We start from the raw sequence: 27,942 nt of genomic DNA on the forward strand, positions 1-27,942 counted from the left end.
TTAAATATTTCTATTTGAAAGCACCGATAATTGATAATATCCCCAACAAAATGCATGGAAGAAGATCATAAGAACTGGTGGTAGTCGGCACTGTTTTGTTACCACCAAAATTAATAATGACGGTTCCCTGCCCACTCTTGTACAAGAGCAGACACACTATATCCACTTCTTCTAGGGTGCAGATATTGGTGCATTGTTTTAGAAAATGTGTGCCATTTCTATATCAATTCAAATAATAGTTAAAAACTTTGAAGAAATTATCTCCTAGTATGTTGGTTGTCTACATTATGATTATGATATGTTGCTTGTGTTGGTCATACCAATGCAAATTTAAAGGGGAAACATCAACATGTATGTGCCTGCCAAAATTGTACTTTCCATTTTAACTCTTTAATTTCTAATTTTACTTGTTTTATTGTTTCAGTTAATTGTTGAATTTATCATTGCTCTCTTTTGTGATTTGCTTAGAGATACTTAAACTGAAATGTTCTCTGTTTTAATTTTGCAATTCTCTGCATTGCCTTGTTGTGAAGAAAATGTATGAGAAGATATAAACTAAACTAGCTTACAATATGTACAAGTATTCAATTAACAGTACTAACGATTATCTAAGGAGATAAATATTGACTGAACAAGGCAACCTCTCCAGAATGGCAACTAATCTCACACTGCAATTGTCGCAGGTAATTACCATTCTGTTTCTTGTTTTCAGGGTACAACAGTACGCATTATAACTGCTATTGATCAAGACAGAGGTCGTCCCAGAGGAATTGGCTATACTATAGTGTCTGGTAAGTCAAGTGAAGCATGTCTCAGAACAATCCAGTAGTATTTGTTTTTAAGAATGTAAACCAAGACCATAAGTGAAGATGATTGAATAAATGTTCAGTAAAGCAATTAAAAAATGCAGGTCATCTTTAAGGAGATCTGTCATTTTTTTTCCAAATATTACATGCAGTACATTCAAACTATGTAGCAGTGTTTATATGTTAAAATAAATAATAGGTAGTATATTGGAATAATAGTTTGTGTTTATAGTATCTACATGGCATACCTAGGAGCATTGTCAGGGATAGCTCCTGGCATCAAATGAGAAGTGGTTGGGCATTGGCTGATGCCCAACGTAGGGTCACTGAGGACAGGAGAGACAAGTCAATGGAGCCCTGCTTGCTGATCACAGTGGAAATCAGAGGGACAATGTAAAAAGAAAAAAGGTTTTTTTTTATTAAGAGAAACAAAAATGAAAAATAAAATAAAAAATTCAGTACAGTGAGCTCAGTGATGTCATTGTGACTGGCCTACAAAATATGTATGTGAGATCTCTATTAATATTGCACTCATAACAGTGCAAAAAATATAATAATAATGATAATAATAAGAGCCCTGACATCCCATAGCACTACTTGTAAAAAGTATAACCCCCCTCCCCCGTTCACTCTCCTCAAACTCCTTAAGATAGATGTATTAAAAGTACTACCCTATAGAGTACTATGAAAGGGATGTGGCCCTCTAGAACATATAAAATATGTATGTGGGGTACGTCTGTATTAAGGGGATGTTGCTGAACGTAAATGTGGTCATTGTTCATCAGTGGCATCTACCGTGAAGAAGAAATACAAGCAAATTTGCAAAAAAAATCAAACAAGAAAAATGGAAATCTTGATTAAAGCAACATATAATAAAGAATGGCAAAAAACATAAGGTACTAAGGGTACCAGAAAAGCCTGGTAGTGAAGGGGTTAATATAGCTTTGGTAAAAGCTGTAAATGTGATAGTTCGTCTAAACAGTTTTGTTAAGTGTTTGAAACGTTTACTTACCATCAGAATTCTTTTCCTTAAAATGGAAAAGATGTCTGTGACACCTATACTAAAGAAGAATACATATTAAAGTACTCCAGCATTACTTGAATATGCCTTCTTCCAAAATAAAAAACACACTTGCCTGACACAGAATTTGCAGCCATGCATTTGGGGGAATTCTGCACGTATATATGTGTATTTCACTATGTGTATGTGACAGCTTAAAATGTTTATGAGTGTTTGAATTACAAATGTCTGACTGTCATGCCTGGGGAAACAAAAATAAATAAATAATGACATGTCAGTTGCATTTGTGGAAGGGTTTAATTGCCTTGTCTTTATAAAAATATTTTTGTTATCCAAATGTGTCCACACGATACAAGTTATTACATCTGAACTACTTTAGTGAATTACGGTGAGTATTAATATGTGTTGAGTGCTCAATTGTCCCCAGTTTTTAAATATTTGAGTTTAATTAGCAAAATATAAGAAGCCTATGCATAATATGTTTAGTATTGTTATATTTAGTCAATGGGGGATGCTGGAGGAAATGTCCTGTCATCTTCTTCAAATTAATTAAAATAATCTAATTTAAAAATATAGTCATATCTATATAGTCCAGGGGGGTTTGTAGTTTATCCATATTAATTAATTTGCAGGAAGAAAGTTGGAAAATACTTATAAGGTGAGCTATATACATGAGATTTTTCCTAGTAAAGTTTCTTCTGCTACCTGCTTTCTTGTTATACAAAAAGGGGTATTTGATACCCCTGCTGTTTTGTGTATAATAATACTCTCCATCATTTCGGGTGTCCAAATCAGCGTATCTCTAGTTGACAGAGCGAGAAGGGTGTGTTCAGAACAGAGTAACCTGCCCACTATACCCTAAGAGCGCCGCTCAGCTTTAGAGTGTCACAAGGTGGCCATGTGAGAGCTATAAAGGAGGTATGTGCTGCAATAACCCAGACCTTAATTGATTGTATAGCATTCTTAGACCAGTCAGGGGAGATTAGTGGATCTCCCCAGCTGAACCGTGATCCCAGTGCCCGCAAAAGTGAAGACTGTCCTAGGAAAAACAAGACACTTGGTTGATATGCACAGTACTTGCAAAAAAAGGACAATGATGTTACCAATGCAAACCTTACCCTAAAATAAATATTTCACTGACCGAAAAAGTCACTTAACATGACGTGCCAGGCATGTCATGGAAAAACATCCTGCTGGCGACAATTGACGTATCCTGGATGTCATGACTTTAAAAGTTCTCTCCAGACCCTCCTGGGTCCTCGTTTTTTTCGTGAGCAAGTCCTAAAGTTATGCATTATAGCTTAACAAAAAATCTCACATGGAAAGAGTTTTAAATGCCCATAGTGGGTTAAATCAAATAGGCCGCGTTCAAAGATGTCCCAAAAATTGGACATGGGCACAGTCTGACCAGATATTGAAACTTAAAAAAACTACACACCTCAAAAAGGTGACCTTTTACCTCCCAGATAACAAACACATGTATGGGGGTATCACTGTACTCAGGAGATGTTGCTAAACACACATTGGAGTGTTGTTTGACAGTAACATATACCAGAAGCTGTAAAAAATAGAATGTGTGTGGAAAAAACACACACAAAAATACTATGGCAAACTTTGACAAAGGCTGGTTATAAAATGTGTGAATGAAAAAAGTTCACGCATTTCATATACCCTGGGGTATCTAGTTTTTTTAAATATATATAATTTGATGGGGTAAATTGAATTGGCCAGCTTAAAAGATGTCCCAAATAACACATGGGGCAGAATGACCACATGTCAGTATTCTAATTTGAAAAATGCACACTTCCCTAATGTGGCCTTTTTATCCCTCAAACAACCTGAAAAACCCATGCATGGGTGGTATCACTGTACTTGAGAGATGTTGCTAAACACATATTGATGTGTTGTTTGGAAGTGACACATACCAGGAGCTGTATTTTCATACCTAAAGTAGAATGTGTGTAAAAAAAAACACAAAAAAGATGCATGGAAAGAGTTAAAATACTAGCATTTTAAATACCTTGAGTTGTCTAGTTTAAAAGCATATATGATTTGATGGCAGTAAATTAAGGGGCCGGCTTTAAAGATGTCCCGAATAGTACACGGGGACAGTATGACCATATTTGAAAAAAAAAAATTGATCTAGCAATATGGTACTTATTGCCCTATGTATACTGGGCACAGACCTACCAGGAATTGGCCTAGTGTGCATTATGGCTAATGCTCTGCTATGGTAGATTTACATAGAAGGGAGTTTGCAGTAGAGTGTAACATTCCAATACCTTATTATGTATTATCAAGAGGCAACCCCCTGTAAGCATCTACTGTAAGAAGGGGGGATGGGGTGCTCCTGCAGAGGAAGATTTCAGAAACGTCATCTCACTGATCTAACAATGAATTATAAAGGGTTATCTCACTGTAGCTAATCCATCATAATTCAAAAAGGAATCAGGCATTAAGCTGTCCAACAGACTTCTAGTTAAGGCAATTTACCTTAGAATATGAAAGTAGAACTTTGCATAACTTTGCAATGTCAGAACATTGTTTTTATGTTTGGGATTAATATAAAACTATTCTATTTAAGTGATTTAGAATGCTACATTTAGCAGTCTAGAAATGCATTCTTTATTGATTGATCTGTAAAAAATGTTGCAAATGATATTTTAATAGCCATAGGACTGATCAAATATGCATTTTCTCACAGTCATCTAAGATTGTCTTGCAGATATTTACATAGTTAGTAAGGCTAATAGAAAAAAATACATGTTAATCAGGTTTCTCCATTCTAGGCATCCTTTTTCATTTATCTCCTGGCAAGTTTTCCAATTTACATTTCATATCATTTTGCTAACATAGCCAGAGTTGCTCATTCCCACCTAGATATATTAGCGTGAATGGCAAGCAACCATTAATCCTGACCACTGGGTGCAGCTCTGTGGGCACAGCTATCATGGGAAAGAATCACATAGAAAACATCAAAGGAGCCAGTGATTAGCCTGCCTTACAGTCTGAGCACAGCATGCCTTTGATTCCACTTAAATTTTGGGGAGGAGAGAAAAAAATATTTTAGGAACTATTTATTGCAGCTGCAGCTCATCTGGTACGGAGACCGCTGGGAAAGTTAATTGAAAGCTTTGCTGAGATGGTAGAGTCACTGTGTTGCCATCCAGTGTGATAACAAGATCTATTTTATAACCCAATTGTAGAGGCCAACACATTTAATTTCTGCAGTACTAGACATGTTGAGCATGGCGGCTGTTTATATTGTGTTACAGAGAAATGTCATATACCCATGTAATACAGTAGATTTCTACTTTTACAGGAGAGAATACTAAATTAGCTCTCCTTTAGTTTTTAAGAGTAGAATATGCTGTTAATATTTATATGACTTCATTTTGGATGATATGGCTACTAATGATTACATCAAGGAAGGACTGATCCTATGACCAGTGTGTGGCATTATTGTTTGTGCAGAGGCCATAATTTGTATTTCCTGTACACAGGGCCCTACATACTATCCCACTAATTTCTGTTTTGTCTCGCTATGCCGTGCACAAAACTTTTAAAATCTTACTTATTTACTTTTAAGGGCATGTGTTTTTTGGTTTTGGATTTAAGCTCATTTTATAGTTTATATAACACCTATACTTACTGCATTAAAATGTATTTAACCAGTCAGTATGCCTTTAGGTGTTTCCTTTTTCATTAATCTCTGCATTAGACATTATGAAATGTTACATCTGTCGAATGTTTTTTTATGTAGAAGTGTGTACTTGTACAGCCTATGGGAAATCATATCCATTGTTTAAGATAGTGATTCCTAACTTTAATTGTCAAGGCCACTTCAAAGGCAGATTATCTGTTAAGGTCCCTGGAAATGCTGGGTCGCAGGTCTATTGAGGTCCAGTCATGCCTTGTTGAATAGATCAAACAATCTCTCCAAAACTATCCATTCATGGATTTCTCTCTCCTTGCTACCTCATCTCTATGTGCCCTGCTTAGCCTACTAATTGCTTCTTTATGAATTGGAAGGGGAGAGCTCCAGTCAATCCCAGTATGATGTTAGTAATAGTGTTAGTGTTCTACAAACAGATATAGATTGACATTTTGTGTGGCTCAAAAATAGTCTACGTTTGAAATCTTTCTTTAAAAAGCACACACTTAAAATAAGCTTCATTCCCTAGCATAAACCCTGTAATGTGCTATATTCCACTGTTTAAATGCTTGTACTCATTGTTCACAGTAGGTTACTCTGGCTATTTGATCAGTCCTTTGTATACACTTTGACTGTAAGTATGATGTTTTGAAGTTGCCTGATAAAGTATAAACAGCTAAACTCAGCAGATGATCGAGGTCATGGCTTTCTTTGAAGGACACATACTGTAATTAATCCTGGGACGTAATCCACACAACATTTTGGCAGATTTATGAAGAAAATCTGAAGCTGCAGTGGCTTTGCCATCCCATCACTCATTTCTAGGCTAAGCAAATGACTTATTCTATAATGGGGCATGCTCCAGAAAATACATTTCATTTGGTCAGCTTTCTGGGTTAACAGAGATTAATTTGCTTTCTTCATACAAACCTGAACAGAACATGAAGTTTACAGCATGGAGGGTTTAGGACAAGAAAATAGGACATCTAGAAAAGTGAAAACTTAGCTTTAGGCTTAGGCATGCTCCAATACATAGCAGTAAATTGACCTTGAAAATTGCTTTGTAGATGCTTTCATAAAGAGTGTGTTAAATTCCAGGTAGAAATGTGTATATATTGAGGATTAAACATTACCACATCAGTATACAATGCTATGTATCAAATGATAGAATAATGTAAGGAGCGATTTATCTGACACTGGCTGTGTTAACTTTGCAGTATGAAGGGTCTGCTAAATACCTCATGAAAGAGTAATGTCCTTACTCTTGCACTTCCAAGTCTCGTTGAATCTTATTAAGGGCTTTTATGAGCCCATCTCTATGGAACCTATGTTGTCACTAATTGCACATGTATTATGCAATCACTAAGTGATACATATCACCAATATTCAACTCCCTAACATAATCAATTAAAATTAAATCGAATTTCCTTTGAAAAGACCAGCAGGTTTTTTTTCTTTCAAATGTGAACAATTCTGGCATAGAGTGTTTAATTTGCACAGAAATTGTGGAATGTCCAACTAATTTCTCTTTGCCTCAGACCTACTCTAATAATGCCTTGAATGTTCTTCAATTTCATTTTTAACCTGAAAACATTTTTGATATTGTACTGTTGGAAATTTACAAATAAAAATGGTTGTAACTCAAGCAGTCCATATTCTGCTTTCCTAGTAGACATTCTAGACAATGCATGGATGGTGTAAACATCACACCCCCAAATAACTAGGAGAATAAGAGAGGCCGGGGCAGTTATACTAACCAAATGACCATAGAATATATGTTACAGATATCTTATTTTTGTATTAGTTTAAAATCTTCTTTTAAGGTTCAGAAATCATTCAGGTACGTATTAAAAAATATAGGTGCTTTTAGATGCTCCAGGGAGTTAACAACAGTTTTGTGTTAATAATGCAGTTGCAAACTTGTGTTTGGATTGAGGAAAATCTATGTATTTGTTTAAGGAAAGAAGAGAAACTAAGCTCAAGGTTAAGCGAGAGAAATAGTTCCTGAGGTTGATTGGATATTTATACACTGAAAAGTGCCTCTGTTGCAGATTCCACCGACCACATCAACCATAACAGATTCATTTCAATGAAGTGCAGCCCTGACAGGACAACTTTTTATTCATAAATAATCCCCACCTAGGCACATCAGAGGCTTGTCTCCTAACTCATTGCTTCTTAACCACTTTCTGTCCCCCAAAAGTTTTGCAACATTCTATAATAGTCTACTGCATCTCAAATTGTAGAGAACCAGAGAATATAAGTATTTGTTTTTCTGATGTAAATGTGATTATGTTGATAAAGTAAGTTGTCCACAAGACTTTAAAGACTGTTTGCTGGTATGTTGAATTCCCGTCATGGTTCCAATAAATAGTATTTAAAATCCTCTCAAATCCACAAAGTTATCATTCTAGCCTTTCTTATAGCTGGCCACTCTTAACAACAAATAACAGAATGGATCTGGGTTCTGCCATGAACCCAGCTGCCAAAAGGATTTCAGTGGCAATATGTGTAAGCTCTTATTGTTTGCACATACATGACCATGACCTTCATACATGCCACAGCAAATTGACCAGGTTGGTTCATTGACGAAAAATACATTATGTGAAAAGTTGCATGGAAAAGAAAAACATGCCGGGCCTTCCTCGTCAAACTGGTAACTGGACATCCTATCTAAAGCATGTTATTGTTGTACTATAAAAGGTAAAGGCATGTGTAAATTATTTTCAATCACACAAAATCTAAATTAAAACAGTTAATTGAGAATTTCTGTTGCTCTGAAAAAAGTTTGTAAGGCCAGTCTGCACAAAGTGCATGCACCATGTATCACAATAACAAATGATAGGAGAATATAAGCATATTATTAAAAAACCAAATACACACTTTTTCATAATCATCATGTTTGGGCAAATCAATTATTGCTGAAAGTGATTTGTATAGAAATGACTAAATCCAGTGAAGACTAGAAGACTGGAAGAACGTTGCCTGGTCTGATGAGTCTCGATTCCAGCTGCGACATTCAAATAGGGTCAGACTTTGGCGTAAACAACATGAAAGCATGGATCAACCCTGCCTTGTGTCAATGGCTCAGGCTGGTGGTAGTGGTGTAATGGTGTGAGGGGCATTGTTGCTGACCATGTCCATCCCTTAACGACCACAGTGTACCCATCTTCTGATGGCTACTTCCAGCAGGATAATACACCATGTCACAAACTGGTTTATTGAACATGAGAATGAGTTCACTGTACTCCAATGGCCTCCACAGTCACCAGATCTCAATCCAATAGAGCACCTTTGGGATGTGGTGGAACGGGAGATTTGCATTATGGATGTGCAGCCAACAAGCCTGCAGCAACTGCATGATGCCATCATGTCCATATGGACCAAAATCGCTGAGGAATATTTCCAGCACCTTGTAGAAACTATGCCACAAAGAATGAAGGCAGTTCTGAAGGCAAATGGGGGTCCAACCCGGTACTAGAAAGGTGTACCTAATAAAGTGGCCAGTGAGTGTATATATATATATATATAAGGCATAAATTGTGAAATATTTCCAAGGCACACAGTAATGAAGAGTGCATGGAAATTGGTTATTATTACACATTACTGTCAACTTGTCTTCTCAATGTGTAAATACATTTAATATTTGTCTAAGTAAGAATTTCTTTGAATATATGTATCAGAACACAGAATGAAGCTCTTGGAAAAATCAATAGCAAAGCAACTTATTGATCTAAGCTATATGTGAATCAGCTACTTGATTAGATTAAGTGAGCAGCCAGCCTTATCAGATGTTTTTTTCCCCTTTTGTTGGTTATATAGTTTGTGTATCACTTGTTTTGTCCATGGAAAAGAAGAACAAGATTGAGGTAGCTTTTATTTGGCTACTGCAGAGCAATTAAGCATAGCCCAGGTCAAACTTGTTGTGGGACCCTTTAGAAGAAAACCATTAATTGAGTTGATTCCATGATGTCGACATAAGACATCTTATTTATTCAGACTCTGAATATGGAGCCAATGGAGAAAAAGCGGAAACTAAACATTGAAAACTTCACGTCTTGAAACAATCATTATGGCTATAAGCACTGGTCCTAAATAATGTTACAATTGAAGTTTTGCTGCTGTTAACTGGTGTCTGTACTCCAGTCATTAAAATCATGTTGCCTATTGAGAAGTTATATCATTTGAGTACCAGAAAATGCACAGGTGATGAACTAGCATAAAACTTAATCTACATTTCTTGTAGTAGATAATGTGTAATAGGTAATTTGCAGCTCTTTTATAGAATCTGTAGATAATATTTTCTCTCCCTTTCACCAATAAAGGTCACTGTCAGGGTTCCATGTTTAGAATCAAATCCCAGTGTATACAAGTCAAGTAAATTTGTAAAGGTTATTCACAAATAATGTCAAATAATGTCATGGCATCTAAACTGAATTCAGCGTGCACGGATGAAATACGTGGATTACCTATAGCAGTGAATGTCTGCCGAAGGGACTAGTGGAGGTATTTACCCAACTCTCTGAAATGTTGCTTTGCAGCAAAAATATATTTAAAGGGTTTAGGACACAGTAAAGAGCTATATGGGAATTTTAATAAAACTAGCAAAATTGACAAATGATGGATGAAATAAAAAAAAAAATGGTTTGTGTGATGGGAGGCCCTGTACCCCGACTGGGTACACCCGTCAGTTGTTCGTTGCTTCCTCTCGGAACCTGCAACGGTTAACCGCTTCCAGCGCCAGACAATACTGCGAGGAAGGGATCAGGAACCAGGTCTGTATCCTCGATGTAGTAGCACCATAGCCCGCTGAGACGTAGCCAAATACGGTGCTGAGTGATACAGCGAGCCCCTGAAGCATTAGACGAGACTAATGTCCAGGTGAATAACAACACTTTATTGGGAAACACACAGCCTTATATACACCACTCTAACAATGAAAGAGCCATAAATCTCATTAACATACCCCTGCCCTGCCCAGACAGCCTGGTGCCATACTCAGGCCCCCAAGCTCAGCAATATCCGTATAACTCCAAACCGTTGTTTTCGGGCTGATCTCGAGGTAGCTTGAGGTCTCTAGAATATTCTATACACAAAGCGACCCGATCCGCTGTGGGGATCCTGAGCGGTAGCAGTTTAATGTTTCCTCGGGGTGTACCGCGATATTGCAGGGTGTGTGTTCCGTAAACTGCGCCGGCTGACCCCTGCTCTCCTGGAAGTTACAGAGACTGGGGATTCATAGGGGGCTCCCTCTCCAAACCAGCCCTGGTCTGTACCCCACCACCTGTGGGTTAACTCCATGAAAGAGAGCTCTGGTGGGGTCAATGGTTATGAGGGGGTTAAAGTCTGCGGGCAATTGCTCGGGTTCTAGCCGAGAAACAGTTCCAGATGATTATGGCCAGGACCCGGTCAGGCAAAAGGGCATGTGATACACTGGGGATACAAAAAGGGAACCACAAAACAATAATTAAAACAAACTGATATTGGCAACCCAGGGTTGTGACGTCTGGAAAGTAGCGATCATGTGCATGTGTCGAAATTAGGGTTAGGGCAGGTGGAATTTCTAAAAATAGCAAAAAATGAAGAGAAACTGTGCATGTGGCTAGATTAACCTCACTACTTATTTGTGATGCTCTTCAATTTACATAGTTTGAGTCAAGTAGGATAGATAAATATATATATATATATATATATATATATATATATATATATATATATATATATATATATGTAGACATGTTTAATTATGAATGCTTGAATGTGATGAAAACTAGTTGAATGGAAATTTAGAATGTATTACTCCAAATAAGAATTTGACCCACTGCCTAGAATATACATCAGGTCACTCGTTTTCAAATGTCTTTTCTTCTGATAGAAACTAAAGGCTTTTTGATTGGTGATGGGTATCTATCAGCAAATGTGGGTAAACCTTCTTAGGCCTGTCAAATTGCTCTGTCTTAGAGGCTAAAGGTTTCAGAAATGCAGACTTTGGAACACATCCTTATGATGTATATTTTTTACTTTGATGTTTTAAGAAATATCCCACCATTTCCTGCTTAAAACTGCCACTTGTAATAGAGATATATGCATGCCAACAACTTCTGGGTGTTTTTTCACATACATTTATTAATATCATTTTCTAAAAATAACATATGTCTACATTAGAAAAGGACTTCTTGGAGGGGATATGATATTATTACAGTATATAAATACATATGGGGACAATGTGAAATGAACAAGTCATCCATTCAGACCTGTAGAAAATAACATATTTGATTTACTTAAATCAGTGAAAAGCTTTCTTTCAGTTAGAACAGTAAGAATGTGGAATTCACTTCCCACAGACATTGCCCTAAATGCCTTGAAATATGGTCTTGGTGACCAAGGACTGGATTCACTATAACTTGTTTATCCAGTGAGATATCAGTCATTTGGAGTAAAAAAATATTTTTTTCCTCTTTTTGAGGCATAATTGGATATTGCTTCAATGAGGGGTTTTGCCCCTTCTGGACCAAGAGCAAGGTTACATTTGATGGACTTGAATCCTTCTTTCTAGCTAAATTATTATGTCACCACGTATCCTGTTGTCACCTTGAAATTTCACACCCTTCAACGTCCTTTCTATAAATACTGTGTATACCGTAACGTAATATTGTTTATAGTTACTTTGTAAACTATAATCTAGTGTTAGCAGGATTGTTTTACAAGAAACAGTATCTCTAGACTGATTACATATAAGATCTTTAAGACTCATGTTCTTTTTCTGTTCCTGATTTGGAAATACCTAGTATACTGGTGGCAAGTAAGGAATCTGTCACGCAACCATCTATTATAAATGAAATCTTTTGTTACACTTGACAACCCATCCTCAATACAAAACACAAGGCGCTTGGCTTCATGAGTGGTAACTTCTTTAAAACAATGAGGTAAACGATGAGTGTGGCTTCTTAACTCTATCAGTTAATCATGTAACTGTAAGGAGTTACGTCATGTTGAAATCCAATGCCTTATTCACCCTTCTGGTTCCCAAGGGGTTAAACCTGTGTATAATAAATGTGATTGTAACAAGGGAATATTCCACTTCATAGACTGAATTGCTGGAAATTAATGAGCTGAGTGCGTATTTGTCATATTAAATGTTTCCGGTAAAGTTAAGATAAAACAAATATTTCCTTGGAAGTATGTGGGTAGGAAAACTGAATATTTAAAAGAGTACCCTTAGAGAATATTGAATGGGCTCCTTTTTCTAGTCAAGAACATTATTTTTTTCCCACTAAAGATTAATGTATTACTATTAATTTATTACTCTACCCCTGCTAATGTTCTCTCCACTTTCTCTCATTCCCCTTCATCTCCTTGTTATTCTTTTCCATGCTATCTCAATCTCTTGTGTTTATTCACTTAAGGGAAAGCTGACAGGATCATTTGTGGAAGAGTTGCTTTTGAGCTCTTTGGCTTCACTATACAAAGTGAGCCTCTGCTGCAGTAAGAGCTTGGCTGACCCTGTGTAATGTAATATTAAAATTTGAGATTTCTTCAGAGTCTCAGTACGCATTGAGTTATGCACTATACAGAGCTAGCTCACACCGTCATGCCAGAGAGACTTTCCAGTTTTGGTCCTTCATAATGAATAGTTGAGTGAGAGTTGAAAACCTGAAAACACTGCGATTATTTAATTAACCCCCTCTGTCTCCAACTTTATTTGGTTCTCTTATCATTCTCTCTTCTCTGCTCTTTCTCTTTCATTCCCTCGCTGTCTTGCACTCTCTCTTACTTTTTTATAAAAATCCCTCTCTTGCTACCTCCCCTCTCTCTGTTATCAGTGCCTAAGTTAATGCAAGAGTAACATGAAAACAAAACACATGATGTGTCTCTGATTGATTTCATGTCATTCATTACATTATGGTAGTGTGAATGAATTTTATGGAATACCTATTAAGGGATCAAGAATAGTGTGTCTGAACAGTAATTAGCATAGTTTGTCACTATTGAGAGCTGGTTTTGAGAGGAAAAGGGTTGTTGTCTAACAGCCTGGTCTCCCCCTCTGACAGTAAAAGCTGCATAGATGGCTCCTTAATGTGAGATACAATGTAACAGCTGCCACCAACTGCTTTCCTCTGTCAGACAAGACTGGATACAATGTAGCCAATACATTGTAACTAATGCTCTTAGCATAGCAAACTACTAACCTCTCAGTCTTTTCATCCTTTCCCTGTATATAGTTAACCGCTGAAGTGCAAACCTTTGTGTATGTTAACATCACCAGTGCAAAACTCTCATATGTTTGTAATTAACCTTTTCAGTGCTGAAGTGCAACTTTTATATGTGTGTGTAGTTCATTCCTTTAGTACTCAAGTCTAAAACTTTTGTCTGTTGTTAACCTCTTCAGTGCAAAACTTTCATGTGTGTGGGCAGTACAAAGCTATGTGTGATAGTTGAGATGGTGGACAGGGTTAATACTATCCTGTGCTCTGGCCATTTTTTCACTTTTTTTGCATACAAACATTGAATCTGAACCATTTGGCCCATCTAGTCTGGCCATATTTCCTGATGTAAAGACTCGCACCCATTGCAACAATTGACGTGCCAGGCATGTCACAGAAACACATTCTGTTAATGACAATTGTCAAGAAATGAGCTTAGGAAGCAATCAACAATATGAAAAAATATGCAAGAGCGCCCTCCAGAGGAATCGCATTTCCCACATTTTCCAATATGAGGGCGCCCTGCTACTGGAAAGAGCTTAGGAAGCTTACTTTCCTCAGCAACACCAACAAAATGTTCCAGGGCGCCGTATGATTCCTCTCTGGAGGGCACAGTATGTACTGTATGTATATATATATATATATATATATATATATATATATACATATATATATATATATATACATTAAATAAAGAAAGGTTAAATGTAATGAATTAATGTTGCTGAACACATATTGTTTCTCATTAACCCTTTACATTTTCAGTAAATTTGTACTTGAATTGCAGTCTGTGTGAAAGAATCACCAATTTATTTTTTCTACCTCTGCAAACTTTGGCAAAGATTGGTGGTAAAACGGTGTCAAAATGCTCCACGTTAAATACCCTTGGTGGTCTTCTTCTGGAAATGTACCCGTGAGGAGTAATTAAGGGATTCATGGCAGATATCAGTGTTACAATGTCACTATTGCTAATTTTAGATAAACATTGTAGTTATTGCTCTATAGCTTGCCAAAAAGAGCAAAAAAAACTGATCTGTTTCGCAGTTTTTTTTCATTAGCTTTTGTAGATGAGTAAACAATTTTTTTCATATAAAAGTGAGAAAAAGTGTTTTTCAACATGTTTTGTTTTATAGTAGATTATTTGAGATGATCAAAATAACAGTATGTCAAGAAAACCCTTCTTATCCTGAAAAAAATATATAATTTGCGTGGGTGCAGTAAATGAGAACAACAAAGTAAAACTCCATTGCATTGCATCTAAACAACTGACCTCCTGGTTTTAGACTTTGATCTCTTTTTATAACATGTCTCCTCCTATGAAATAAATTGTACTTTGTTAAAACTATGTAAATGTTACCATCTTCCCTCTCTCTTCTTTCCTCCACGCTATACAAATTGAAATCTTCTTTGTGATAATTGTTATCCTGCATACCATTTACCATCTTAGTAGCCCTTCACTAACCTCTCTTAAGTATATCTTCTTGAGATGGTATCTCCAGAACTGTACACAATACTCTAGGTGATGCCTCACCTGAAATCTGTAAGATGGCATGACCACCTCCTTCTTCTTGCTAGTAATGCCTTTTGCTATACAACCCTCCCCACTGCTTGCTTTTCCTTCTGCTTTATGGCATTGCCTGCCTCAGACACTATTACTCCTAAGTCCCACTCTTCTGTTGTCCTCTGACAGAATAGTGTCCCCAATGCTATATTCTGTTTTTGGGATTCTTATGCCCCAAGTGCATATATATAATATATATATATATAATTTATTCATTTTTTTAATAGGGGAGTTGGAATGTGGAGACATTAGGTTCTTAACATGATAAACATGATAAAAAAGATAATTGACAATGATAAAATACAATACACATCATATAGAGATTAATATCCTGATTTATAATTAAAAGTGGATATTGTATGCTATACTGGGACATGTTTCTAACTTATTTTATTTCATGTTTTTCTTTATACATGTAAAGGCATTTGATGAAATCTTGTTCTTTCCCTGCATCAGAATAGTTGTGTTGCTGTCCAGCAAGTCAAGTGCTGAATCAGAACACATTTGTACTTTTTCATAATGTTTTTAACCAATCATTAACTTCTCAGCAGTGCAGCAATAAATATATCAATTTAACCTTGTTTCAGTATTATGTAATTTATGTATGGTTATTGCTTTTTTCCATCTGTCCGACATTATATGTGTAACTTCTGTAACTCTACATTTGTTGAAATGTGTAATTTAATCAAAGCTAGCAAGGGCACTGTTACTCAGACTGTACTTTTAATACATATGCAGTGACCATGTATTGGATTCTGACAATTTTTGTATAATTTCTTGATTTTAGGTAACACCAACAGTATCTTTGCTTTGGATTATATCAATGGAGCCTTGACACTGAATGGACAACTTGACAGAGAGAACCCTCTATATACTTCTGGATTTATTTTAACTGTAAAGGTAATAAAATTCATACGATACAATGCGAAAAATATGTATTAGATTTATTGGCTCTATTAGATAAAGATATGTAGAGGAACAATTAACTTTTAATTACTAAGTAGTGCCAGCAACTGAAAAAACAGAATTGACAAACTACGACAAATTGAAACATTAGGTAAGGAGGGTCTGCTTGCAATCTTACAATCTAGGGGATGGGTTGTAAAAAGACACAAGGTATTCAGAGGGAACGAGAGAGATAGTGTCATTTTAAATACTAATTAATTGTTACAAACAGTTGTAATACCGAACTGTCTTACATGAGGAGCAAACGTAAGTGCATCATCCATGGTGATCATCCATGAACACCTTACAAATCTTGCTTTTTAACAGCTATTCATTACTGTAATTGATTTGCCCTGTACATAGAATATATATATATATATATGTTATGGTATTAGAAAGGTTTGCTGTATGCTAATTTGAATAGGTAAGTTTTCGGTGAGCCTGGCACTGTAAGTCTGGTGGCCGCCTAATGACATTAGTGCAGCCAGTGGCGTATGCTACTTCTTTCTGCTCCACAAGTGTTCTGTCTGGGCCTGAGGAGCAAGTAAACATTACCTTTACTTTTTAACTAATATTCTAGATGTTCTAGGTGACCATTTGGTGTTGATGTATGGAGTGTGCATCACGCAAGGTATTTTAGGATTAGTAAAAAATACAAAATTACAATTTAAGATAGGCTCAGGGAAATGCTTATTTTGAAGTAGATGATTTAAGATGATTTCTATTAGATGAGCCTTATTATCTCTCTTGGATCTAACGCCGATGGCTCTCCCATTAGTAACACACCAGAGAGGTGTACAAGCGCCATTCACGTCCGGCCACGTTGTCCTGTCTGCAAGGGGATACCGGAGGAGCTCCAGTGACGCGTGGCAGGAGGCAGGGCAGTCTGGGTGCCGGATTTAAAAATCTAGAACTGCTCTGCACATTGTGATCTTGCTTATCTTGTTAGCTTTATTGGATTCATGTTTTGCTGTTATTGACCCTTGGAATTTATTTATTACGGCTGCAACTAATGATTATTTTCATAATCGATTAGTCGGCCGATTATTTTTTCGATTAATCGGATAAGAAAATAAATGTACAGTGTATCTGAATGATATTTTTATCTAGTTGGCGGATCTGGGTACACATTGGAAACATGTCAGAAAAGTTTTTCGTGTTCCTTTCCTTGGACACATCATTTCGGCTTCTGGTTTTGAAATTACCGAATTGCCTCAAACCCAGGCTCTAAGACCCTCCCAGCGCTTCCTAGGGTTTCCCAATTATTATAGAAAAATAATCAAGACTATTCTAAGATCACTGCCCCCTCACCTCCATGACTAAGAAGTGGATGGATGGCAAACAATCTGTACCTCAGCACCGGTTTTGATCCAACCTGATGCGTGCTCCTTTGCAGATTGCTGCATCTGTTTCCACTCAGTTGTTATCCACATTATTTAATCGAATTCAGAAGTTCCAGTCTAGAGTTCCTGTCCACTGTAACTGGCCCGCTAGCACTATGTTTGCTTCAAAAATGGAGAGATTCAATGTTCTGGTATGGGCTCATTCATTCCGCTTCTTGGGGCACCCTAGTGCTCAACAGACCGAGGATGTTATCTCCAGACACTTGTGGCCTGAAATACAGTCTGATTGTACAGACTTCATAGTAGCATGCACCAGTAAAGCCTCCCATTCCCGACCTGACAAACTCTTCAGTATCTCCCTGTTCCTACTTGTCCCTGAAGCCGCTTGACCATGGATTTTGCTGTTGACCTTCTCCCTTCAGAGGGAAATACAGTCATATTTGTTGCGGTGGATTGCTTTTCTAAACTGGCTGATCTTTATCTTTGTCATGTCCATGTAATGAAACATCAGTCCCTGCAGTAGACCAATATGTGATCCAGCTACCAGTCCCCTGGGATAACATTCAACATGCCTTATCTAAGGCCGTTGCAACATACAATCGGTTTGTTTAAAAATCCAAAACTGCTCTGCACAGGTACCCTATTGGGGTCTTGCTGATCTCGTTTGATATATTGGATTCATGTTTTGCTGTTATTCACCATTGGCTTGCCTGACTACTCTCCTGCCTATTGATTCTGTTCCTGATTTGCCCTACCTGTGTCTACCACCGGCTGTGTCTGACCATGCATTTTCCTGCATTAACCCCTGGCACCCTGTGGTACTTGCCTAAGAATTCCACCTGCAGTTTACTATACAAGTGTACAGCTATTCTACTGAGCTTCGGTATCTACACGAAGAGTCTATTATATTCTATTATATACCAAAGCCTTCACACTGTTGGGATCATCCAAGTCCCTGTCTACTTATCTAGGGGCTCGGAGGTCAGAGCGAAGAACTTCAGTGCTCCTAAGGTAAAGGTGATGTGACAGTTACACTGTTAATCTTAGCATTCTTTGCTTTTTGAACTGATTGATCTCCTGGAAACTTGACCTACCCCGCTTTACCATTCTGAACCTTGCTGCCAACCTTTAATTTGCTGGTCTCACCACGCTAACTGGTTTTGCCCCTGCACATGATCTAAATAAAAACAAAAATGTGTTCACATTTTTAATGTCACATTAAATTTATTTTCATTGTTTAAAATAATGGTTCTTTTTTTAAATTAATTTTAAAAACAAATTAGAGGTATTAATCATGACATCAAAATCTTTATTCTAAAAAAAGACTGACACACTTCACTGGTTTGCTGTGCATTTCTGTTAATTGACTTTTCTCGCTAAACATCATCATCACATTTCTTTACTTGGTTTACTTTAATCACACATACCATGTAATCTCTTTTTAAGCTATCACAGGATATCTCATTGTCATAATTTATAAGCATTTAACGTATTTGTAGCGATACGGTTATTGCAGATTGGTATCCGTCCTGCATCCTGGAACGGCACTGAAGCGTAAAACGAATGTGCCACTGCTTGAAATGTTCAGCTAGAACTGTTGCTCCTCTCTATCTGATCACAGGCTTCTAATTAAAATCAATATGGAGTTGGCCTTTTGGTTGGGAACATACAGAAATGCTCCTGGTATAGGATTGTGGAGCTGGCTGCAGATCAGCTGCTGGTTAGCGGCCTCATTGATTGGGACAGTGCCCGGGCTATGCCAAAGGTGTATGGATCATTTGTCAGTCCTTAACGATACACTGTTCTTACAGACCTGGAGAGTGACACATAATTACAGCACTTGACCTCCTATAAGAATCTTTTTAGCCTCTTTCACTCGTTCGATACACTATTATCATCATAGAAGTACTCCAGGTGGCCAGATCTTTCAATTTCTTTCTTTAATTGGAATGAGAAGAAAAAACAGAAGGAACTCCATCTTCATGCTTGGGACAGAACACAGAGAATCGTGACAGGCCTTTTTTTCTTATAAAGTCGTTGTTACCTTTGACAAGGTCTTGTCTACACAATGACCAGTTTGTCAGATCAAGAAGAAGAGAACGGTTGATTTCCATTACTTTTTTTTATTCAATTTACTTTTCCCTTAACGAAAGGTAATGGATGTCTGAAGTGTACATAGTATTTTGAGAGCCGATGTATTGTGGATTCCTTTATTTGACTAAGATTCTGTTAGCTTATTGTGATATTGTAGTTGTGTTTTGTGGATGGAAAAATATCTTGAGAAAAATATTTGTGATATGTGAAAAAAGATCTAAAGTAAACTGCAATAAAAGCACATACATAAGTAGCTTAAGTAATTTTCAGGTCATCCAGGACCAGATTTATATTTTGAGTACCTATAGACATAGACGTCTGGTGTCTTCCCTTTAGGGTACTGTATGCTGAAAATAGTGGAGCATGGAGAAAAATAGGAAAGGTGGGAATACTGTTAAGCCCCTTCTTATGAACATCCCTTGGCACCCCTAATAAAAATGCACATATGACTAGTCAGCCTTTTGAGGCGTTCGACCTTGTGGGCAGTTGATGTCTTCAAGGATTCCCACTGACCCACACTGCTATGTGCCAAGGGAAGAAGCCGCATCATTCCGCCTATGTTTTTAATGCTCTAAGAGCATGGGGAGAATCCTATTCTTTTCATTTTGTACTTGTTTTGTGGGTTTGTAATTTAACCTACTTTGACATTCTTTCCTTGTATTGTTTGTATACTTTCACCTGAAGAAAAAAAATCAATAACAATTCTAAGTAATTAAATATATTGTCGATGTTTGTAATATATCATTTGCTGTTATTATTTACTTTTGCCTTATAAATGCATTTTTGGTTTTCTCATATCGGCTCATAAACATTGAATCAAGTAAGGAAGGCAAACATTATATAGTATACTTAGTTATCTGGTACCATACCGTTCCGTAATGACAATACCTTAAAATTAAAGATACCAATGAAACATCCTTTATTCTATTAAAAAAAATACAACATTCTATCTGAATGTGTTTTTTTTTTACCAGTTATTAAACTGTTTAAAAGCATATTTTTCAAAACAACCTAATACATCATCACCCTCCTATGAATTCTTGGATAAACAGAAGTAACCACTTGGAACAGTTTCTAAAAATGGTTTAAGGATCTGGTCATACATCTAGACAGAGGGTGACGGTTGGCCTGCCTGGTTTATTTGCCGTTCGTTGTTTTCTTGAGTAATTAATTGTTCTAGTTGAATGCCGTTTGGAAAGACATGATGACAAAAGGATACAGTTTTTTTAAATAACCAGTGCTATCTTTCAGAAATGTGTAGAACCATCCCCTGTTCAGGTTATCTGCAACTACACCCAGGGGGCACAACTGCCTGTACATCTTGATGAAGTTGCTTATGCTGGTGCTTCATAACTGGAAAAAGACAGACTTGGAGACACATCTTACAACAACTGATCTAACCTTTAAAGGAAGCAGACCTGAAAAGTAGACAAGATAGGTCCCCCTGGTCTCTTGATACCAAGCTACACCAATTAGATTGCTTATCACCAGAGATGCTACCAAGCCATCACTACAGTTGGCATACAAACATTGGGTCTGGGCTTATATCAGCCATATTAAAGTGTTCAGTACCTTGATATAAAATATATTAAACACTAGAAGCATTTTAAGCTGCAATTTTGAAGTCAATATGGGATTGTTTTTACTCAATTGTGGCAAACTCTGTGTGCATGGGGAAGATGTTGTGCCAAATAACTACTTTGCTGCAATACATGCAATGCATGCTTAGTGTGCATAGGAAAATTACTATCTAACATGAAATAGTTTATTCATATACTGTTATTAATCTGTATTAAAAATATATTTCTTGCTGTTGTTGGACTGCAACTCTTATTAACCTCTTATTAAGAAACAATGGTTATGTTTGATTTGCATAAGGTTTTTTTTAAAAATTATTATACTATTTGTCTGTGTATTTTTATTTTAGGGAACTGAGCTGCTGGATGATCGTAGCCCATCCGATGCTACTGTGACTACAACATTCAACATCTTGGTGATTGACATCAATGATAATGCCCCACAGTTTAATAGCTCAGAGTATAGTGTCAGTATACCTGAGCTGGCACAGGTTGGATTTGCACTACCTCTGTATATCCAAGTGCACGATAAAGATGAGGTATGGGTTGAATGTTTTTTAATACACTCACACAGCATTGCTTTTTTCTATATGTGCATCATATAGCACCCATGTACAAGCAAATTAAGGTGGTTTTCACATTAATAGATATCAGTGCAGCTTTGCCTTCAGATGATTGGACCATTCGTTTAATAATCTTGACTAGAACTAATTCTGAGGACGTTTTTGTGGTCACCCAATAGGATTACATGATACATAATCACATGATCATGTTTTTATTGCAGCGAGTGCCAGAGGATTACTGTGTCCCATTTGCTGAGTACAGCAAACCACTGGTTCTGAACTCTGCCATTACCACATTAAAACAAGACATGTGATATCTACTTTTTTTCAGAAAAAGCTCCCATTGTCTATGGTTAGTCTTGCAAAAATGTATTCTAACATCACTAGTGTTAACCACTAACTTTCACCGAAGGTTCTTAGGGGAGGCAAACTGGTAGGTCTACCTTTGTCTACTACTAGTGTTTGCAAGTACAATAACCCACCAATCTTCCTCTTGTGCTATTATAGCTAGTTCTAATATTTTTGCAAAGTTAATTAAACAAAAAATGTATTGCGTTACACATCCTTACACTGTCAACACATGGAGTTTATAAGACCAAAAGCTCTGTAAGTAGGAGACTACATAGATTCCAGAAAATGTGAACACATATAAGTGATAGACACCTTTTGTAATTCCAGATGCTTTTGTGCTTATCAACTTCACACAAGTGGCTGAGTTAACAACAGCATTTAAGATTGTCAGTTTATTGTCTGTAAAATGCAGCACATTGAAAATTTAAAACTCTAAAACTGATTTTGAAGTGTAGTTAATAATCTCAGGGGTGCTTCTGCCACTAGAAACACTTTAGGAACATGAAAATGCCTGTTCAGTACAAGATGCTGATACTCATTCTACCATTAAAACAGATTAGGACATTCAACACATTTAATTACATTTGCTGAATCATACATCAAGCTTACTTAAACCAAGTTCCAAAGAAGAAAATATGGTAGTACAGTACATCAGTGGAACTGACTAAATCCAGTCATGGTCAGTAAATGGAGAACAATCAAACATAGTATGTATGTAACAATTCAATTATCAAAAGGAAATAACTGTCCTCAGCGAAGATAAATATGTCCCTGTGTGTGTGTATATGCAAATGCTCTGAAAAATACTCCTCGTCTTATATTCAAATAGAGGTCTGACTATAAAACTAAGATCCATATCCCCCGCAGTGCTGCAGGGGACCTGGATCCTCGTCTCTGGTAACCTCTGCTGCTGCCGGCACTTCGGCAGGGCCCTCTATGACGAAGCGCCAGTGTGACATGACCTGGTGCTCCACCATAGAAGCCCCAGCAGTGCCGGCAGCAGCGGAGGTTGTCTCCGCACATCACGCAGACGTTCACCGACTGCCAGAGAGGAGGATCCCCCGCAGCGCTGCAGGGGAACTGGATCCTCCTCCCTGGCAGCCGCTGAACTTCCGCTGGCGCTTCTATGACGGAGAACCGGCATGATATGACCTTCCAGTGCTCAGTCATAGAAGCCCGGTGGAACTAATGGGCAGCAGAGGTTGTCTACGCGCATTGCATAGACGTCCACCGGCTGCCCCCACTAGACACCAGAGTTTGAAGCACGGGGGATGTATTATGAAGTCTAGGGATGCATTAGTAAGTCAGAAGGGGGTAGAGTGGCATATAGGGGAGTATAAGGCATTTCTGGGGGCAGAGTGGCATATAGGGGGTATAAGGCATATCAGGGAGGCAGAGTGGCATATAGGGGGTATAAGGCATTTCTGGAGGCAGAGTGGCATATACGGGTTATAAGGCATATCTGGGGGCAGATGTGCACAAATGGGGTGCAGGTTGGCAAATAAAGGAAATAAAAACAAAAAATGCATTTTTCTCAATCATAGTTTTTATTAAATAAGAAAAAATAGTTTACATGTGAATTAATATTTAGTAGTAAAACTTTTTTCCTATAGGGTAGGAAATATTGAAATTTTAGGGGGTCGTCTTATAATCAGGGTCGTATGGTATATATATATATATATATATATATATATATATATATATTAATTGAAATCATCATTTAGGATTGTAGTAATTATTATTTATCCGCAAAAACCCTGAGGGGAAAGCATGAGGATTTAATAATGCATGCAGTATATGTAACTGACAAAGCTCCATGGAAAGTTTCTATAGAAGCTAGCAATTTACAATCAAAGCAGAGAAAACAGATACCAGGATATAGAGATGACATTAGAGGAAAAGCTCTTACAGTCGAATTATGACTTATTGGCTGGGCAGTCATTATCGTAAAGGTATATAATTATAGTTGCAAAAAAAAAAAACTGAACATCAATTGTTCACTATACACTTGTGGAGTTTTTAAGGAACTCGACAGGCAGGTTGTTCCAAGCATCATTTACATTACACTTATCTATATACATGCTCTAGTGCTGTTACAACAGAATAAGTAAAAAAAAATTAAAAAAAAAGAATCAAAAACTGGTACAAATGTAGAAGAGGGCCCTGCTCTTGCAAGCTTACAATCAAGTCAGTGGAGGACTGCTTGGATGGGGAGCTGGCCGAGTCAGGATGGAATTCAAGAGAAGGGTTAGAGCATGGGTGAAATCCTAAATGTTGGAGTGGGAAGCGGTCATGAGAGGAACAAAGAGGACAGTTAGGGGCATATTTGTGAGGGTAGATGTATAAGGGAGTTGTTAAGGGCTTGGTAGGTCTGAAGGGTATGGGGTGTGAATGGAGTGATTGACATAGTGGAGCAGCAGATGAGAAGCTGTGAAAGAGAAACATTAATCTAGCTGCAGTGCAGCTTGATCAAAGCAAGAACGATGAGAGATGGGGAGTGCAGTTAGGAGGGAGTTTAAAGTTTTTTGGTAGCTTCTTGTGAGAAGAAGGGGTGAATTCTAGAGATATTTGTCAGGTAAATAAATTGGTGAGGGACTGAATGTGAGGAATGAAGGAGAAAGCAGTGTCAAGTGTGACACCAATTCAGTTGGTTGGATGGTGATAGAGATGTCAGGAGTTATGAATGGTTGATGAATGGATGGGATAGCAGTATAACCATAAGCTCAGTCTTTCAGAGCTTTAGGTAATGCAACACCATCAATGATGCAATTTTAGAAAGTCAATCAGTTAGCCGGGGGTTAGATGAGACGGTGAAAGGTTGGAGGAAGAGAGATAGAGATTATGGTGCCAAAGGAAGATATGAGTTGTCCAAGTGAAGAAATGAATAGTAAAGGCCCAAGAACTGAACCCTGAGGAACACCAACAGATAGTGGTAAAGGAGTGGAACCAGTTCCAGTGAAGGAGACACTAGAGGTGCAGTCAGAGAGATAGGAATTGAACCAAGAAAGAACGGTGTCTCAGACACCATGGGAATGAAGGGTTTGTATAAAGGAGGGGGTGGTCAACTATCTTGAAGGCTGCATAGAGGTCCAGGAGTAGTAAGAAGTGGCCTTTTGTTTTAGCTTAGTAGGTGGTTAATTTTAGTGAGTTAATAATTTTAGTGAGTGCGGTCTCCATGTAATGCTGTGGACTGAATACGATTGTAGAGGGTCAAGGAGAGAATGTGTAGAAAGAAACTTAGTTATTTTTATTGATTATACGTTAATCGTTTCAGCAGTTTGGATGCCAAGTGAAAGTGGACGGTAGTGTGATGGAGTTGTGGGATCATGGGAAGATTTCTTTAGAATGGAAGAGATGATAGCATGTTTAAATGAGGATGGGAATATGCCAGATGAAAGAGATAGATTAATGATGTTGGTTAGGGTTAGGGTCTAAATTTTCCAACTATAGTATCAAAAGAAAGCTCTATCTCTCCTATATAGTTTACATGAGTACACTATTCACAGGAAAAGAGAATAATCGCTGAACCGACATACAATCTCTTTGTCACATACCCGACGGTTAGACCCTCCGGTCAGCAACCGCAGCCGCCGCGAGGTAGGGGGAGACCCCCCGCTTCGGTCCGGAAGCCGCAGCTGCCGCAAAGAAGAGGGAGACCCCCCGCTTCGGACCAGCAGCAGCAGCCGCCGCGAAGAAGGGGGAGACCCCCCGTCTCTGCACGGCAGCTCCAGCAGCAGCCGCCGTGAAGAAGGGGGAGACCCCCCCGCGTCTACACAGCAGCCACATCCGCCGCGAAGAAGGGGGAGACCCCCTGCTTCTACACAGCAGCCGCAGCCGCCGCAAGGAAGAGGGAGACCGCCTACCTGCACGATACGTTCCCAGAAGACGGGTCCTTCTTCTTCGCACCACTTAGTGGCGCCGGCAGGTACTACCTCAACTTATATTGGGAGACTACGTAATCGCCAAACACAAGATGGCCGCGCAGGAAGTGACGTAACGGCACTTTGAATATTTGGCGGGAAATCTCCAATTAGTGCCTTATTCCCTGTGCCTATTTAAAAGACTTCCTAACTCTGAGACATTGCCTTCTGATGGTCGTGCCTATCTCGGTAGTGCCTTCCCAGTACGCGTTCCTGTTGTTTCCTGTTATTGAACTCGGCTTATTCCACGACTATCCTGCGCTCCGGTATCCTGACCTCGGCTATTCCTACGACGATCCTGCTCTCCGGTATCCTGACCTCGGCTATTCCCACGACGATCCTGCTCTCCAGTATCCTGACCACTGCTCTTTGGACCATCCTTTGCCAGTCCTACCTAACTTCGGTGTCTCCTCTGTACACTGTGCCGTGACACTCTTAAAGTGAATTAGAATGTCAAACACTTTGTTGGGATTCCCCACCCGAATATTATGACCTCTCAAGAAATGAGGAATCCAAATGGAATAAAATTGAGGATTTCTTTTGCTAGATATGGCAATTCATCTTACTGAACCTTAATAGTAATTTCAATATTTACACTCTGATATGCTACATTTGTTTGTTAAAATAATTACAGTGATTTCATTATATAGCATCGCATTCTGCAATTTGTATATCTCATAACAGTATATCATTGCTTCTAATAGCACAAAACCTTGCATCATACACCAGTTAGTAAAGCATTCAGAGAGATGTCACAGAGACACATTGAACTGCATTATAATTTTATATCAGTGGGGAGGAGGGTGGCGTGAAAAAAAGTTGCAATACATGGAATGCATCGGCAAATTGCCCATAAAGAGAAAAAAATCAATCACACGAAGCAGAGATAAGCCGAGGTTAGTCACTCTCAGATTGATCCTGTCTATACCAGCATAAATGGAATTGAGGAGATAACTCCTAGGAAAATTTTAAGTAGAGCGAGAAGAATCAAGACCCAGAGACAACAAGGAAAAAAAGTACAGATAGCAAAAGATCGTTAAAAGAAAAAAGGTGTGCTGTCCAGCTGTGTATCTGTCAGCACTGTGCACCTTTTGAGTGGTGTATTCTGCTTTAATGGCTTCACACTATACATTTGTAAGGAAGAAAAAAAATCCTGTTGAAAGATATCAATATATCAGTATATTTTTCTTTAAAACCTCAGAAAATACTGTTACGCTTTCAGTACATTTTTGGGTATTCAAGCTTACGTTCTAGATCCAAGACGCATTAAATGTTGTTTAGTACAGAATGCTAAATTACCTTGACGGGCGTTTTTATGATAAGTAAACTAGGAGTTTGGTGGAAACCAATTAGACATACTAGGGTTAACTCACTTACTTCTACCGTATATGACAGTATGGCCATAGTCCCCATACTGTATGGTGATTGCCCAGTTATTAGAACATTTTAGAGGGGCATTGAGAACACTGCAAATGGAACAGCAGCTCTTTTTGCCCCTGACAACATTAACCCCTTAAGGACAATGGGCAGTCCCTAAACCCATTGAAAACAATGCATTTTGAGCACGTACATGTATGTGCTTTGTCATTAAGAGGTTAAAGATCCTTAAAAGTTGTTTCCTATTGTATTAATACATTATTTTGTGTATCACTTTCATGCCTCTGTAAAATAAGCTCAGCGAGAATCAGTGTTCCCTCTAAGCTGTGCGCTTGTGCGCACGCACATAGCTTTAAGAGGGAGCGCACACGAACAAAAATTGTGCGCACAACCAGTAGCGTACAGAACGGGGGGGGGGGGCGGTCTGCTACTGGTTGTGTGCACAGCACCCCTCCAGAGACGGACAGTAATGTCCGCCGCTAGATGTGCAGGCTCGGTTAGAGGGAGATCCTTGAAAAAATCTTA

General features: G+C 38.1%; 1 protein-coding gene across 1 annotated transcript in view; it reads left to right on the plus strand.

Annotated features, from left to right (window-relative positions):
• Positions 1–27,942, plus strand: part of LOC149281345 (cadherin-23-like) — a 389,535-nt gene that overhangs the window by 124,022 nt on the left and 237,571 nt on the right. The window contains exons 9-11 of the mRNA XM_089499393.1: positions 713–791; positions 16,035–16,147; positions 21,557–21,745. Of these exons, the coding sequence (XP_089355519.1) occupies positions 713–791; positions 16,035–16,147; positions 21,557–21,745 (381 nt within the window). The remainder of the gene's footprint in view (positions 1–712; positions 792–16,034; positions 16,148–21,556; positions 21,746–27,942) is intronic.

This window comes from Sceloporus occidentalis, unplaced genomic scaffold (genome assembly GCF_023333645.1).
Source record: "Sceloporus occidentalis isolate IW3139 unplaced genomic scaffold, rSceOcc1.0.p SCAF_134, whole genome shotgun sequence".
Taxonomy (NCBI): domain Eukaryota; kingdom Metazoa; phylum Chordata; class Lepidosauria; order Squamata; family Phrynosomatidae; genus Sceloporus; species Sceloporus occidentalis.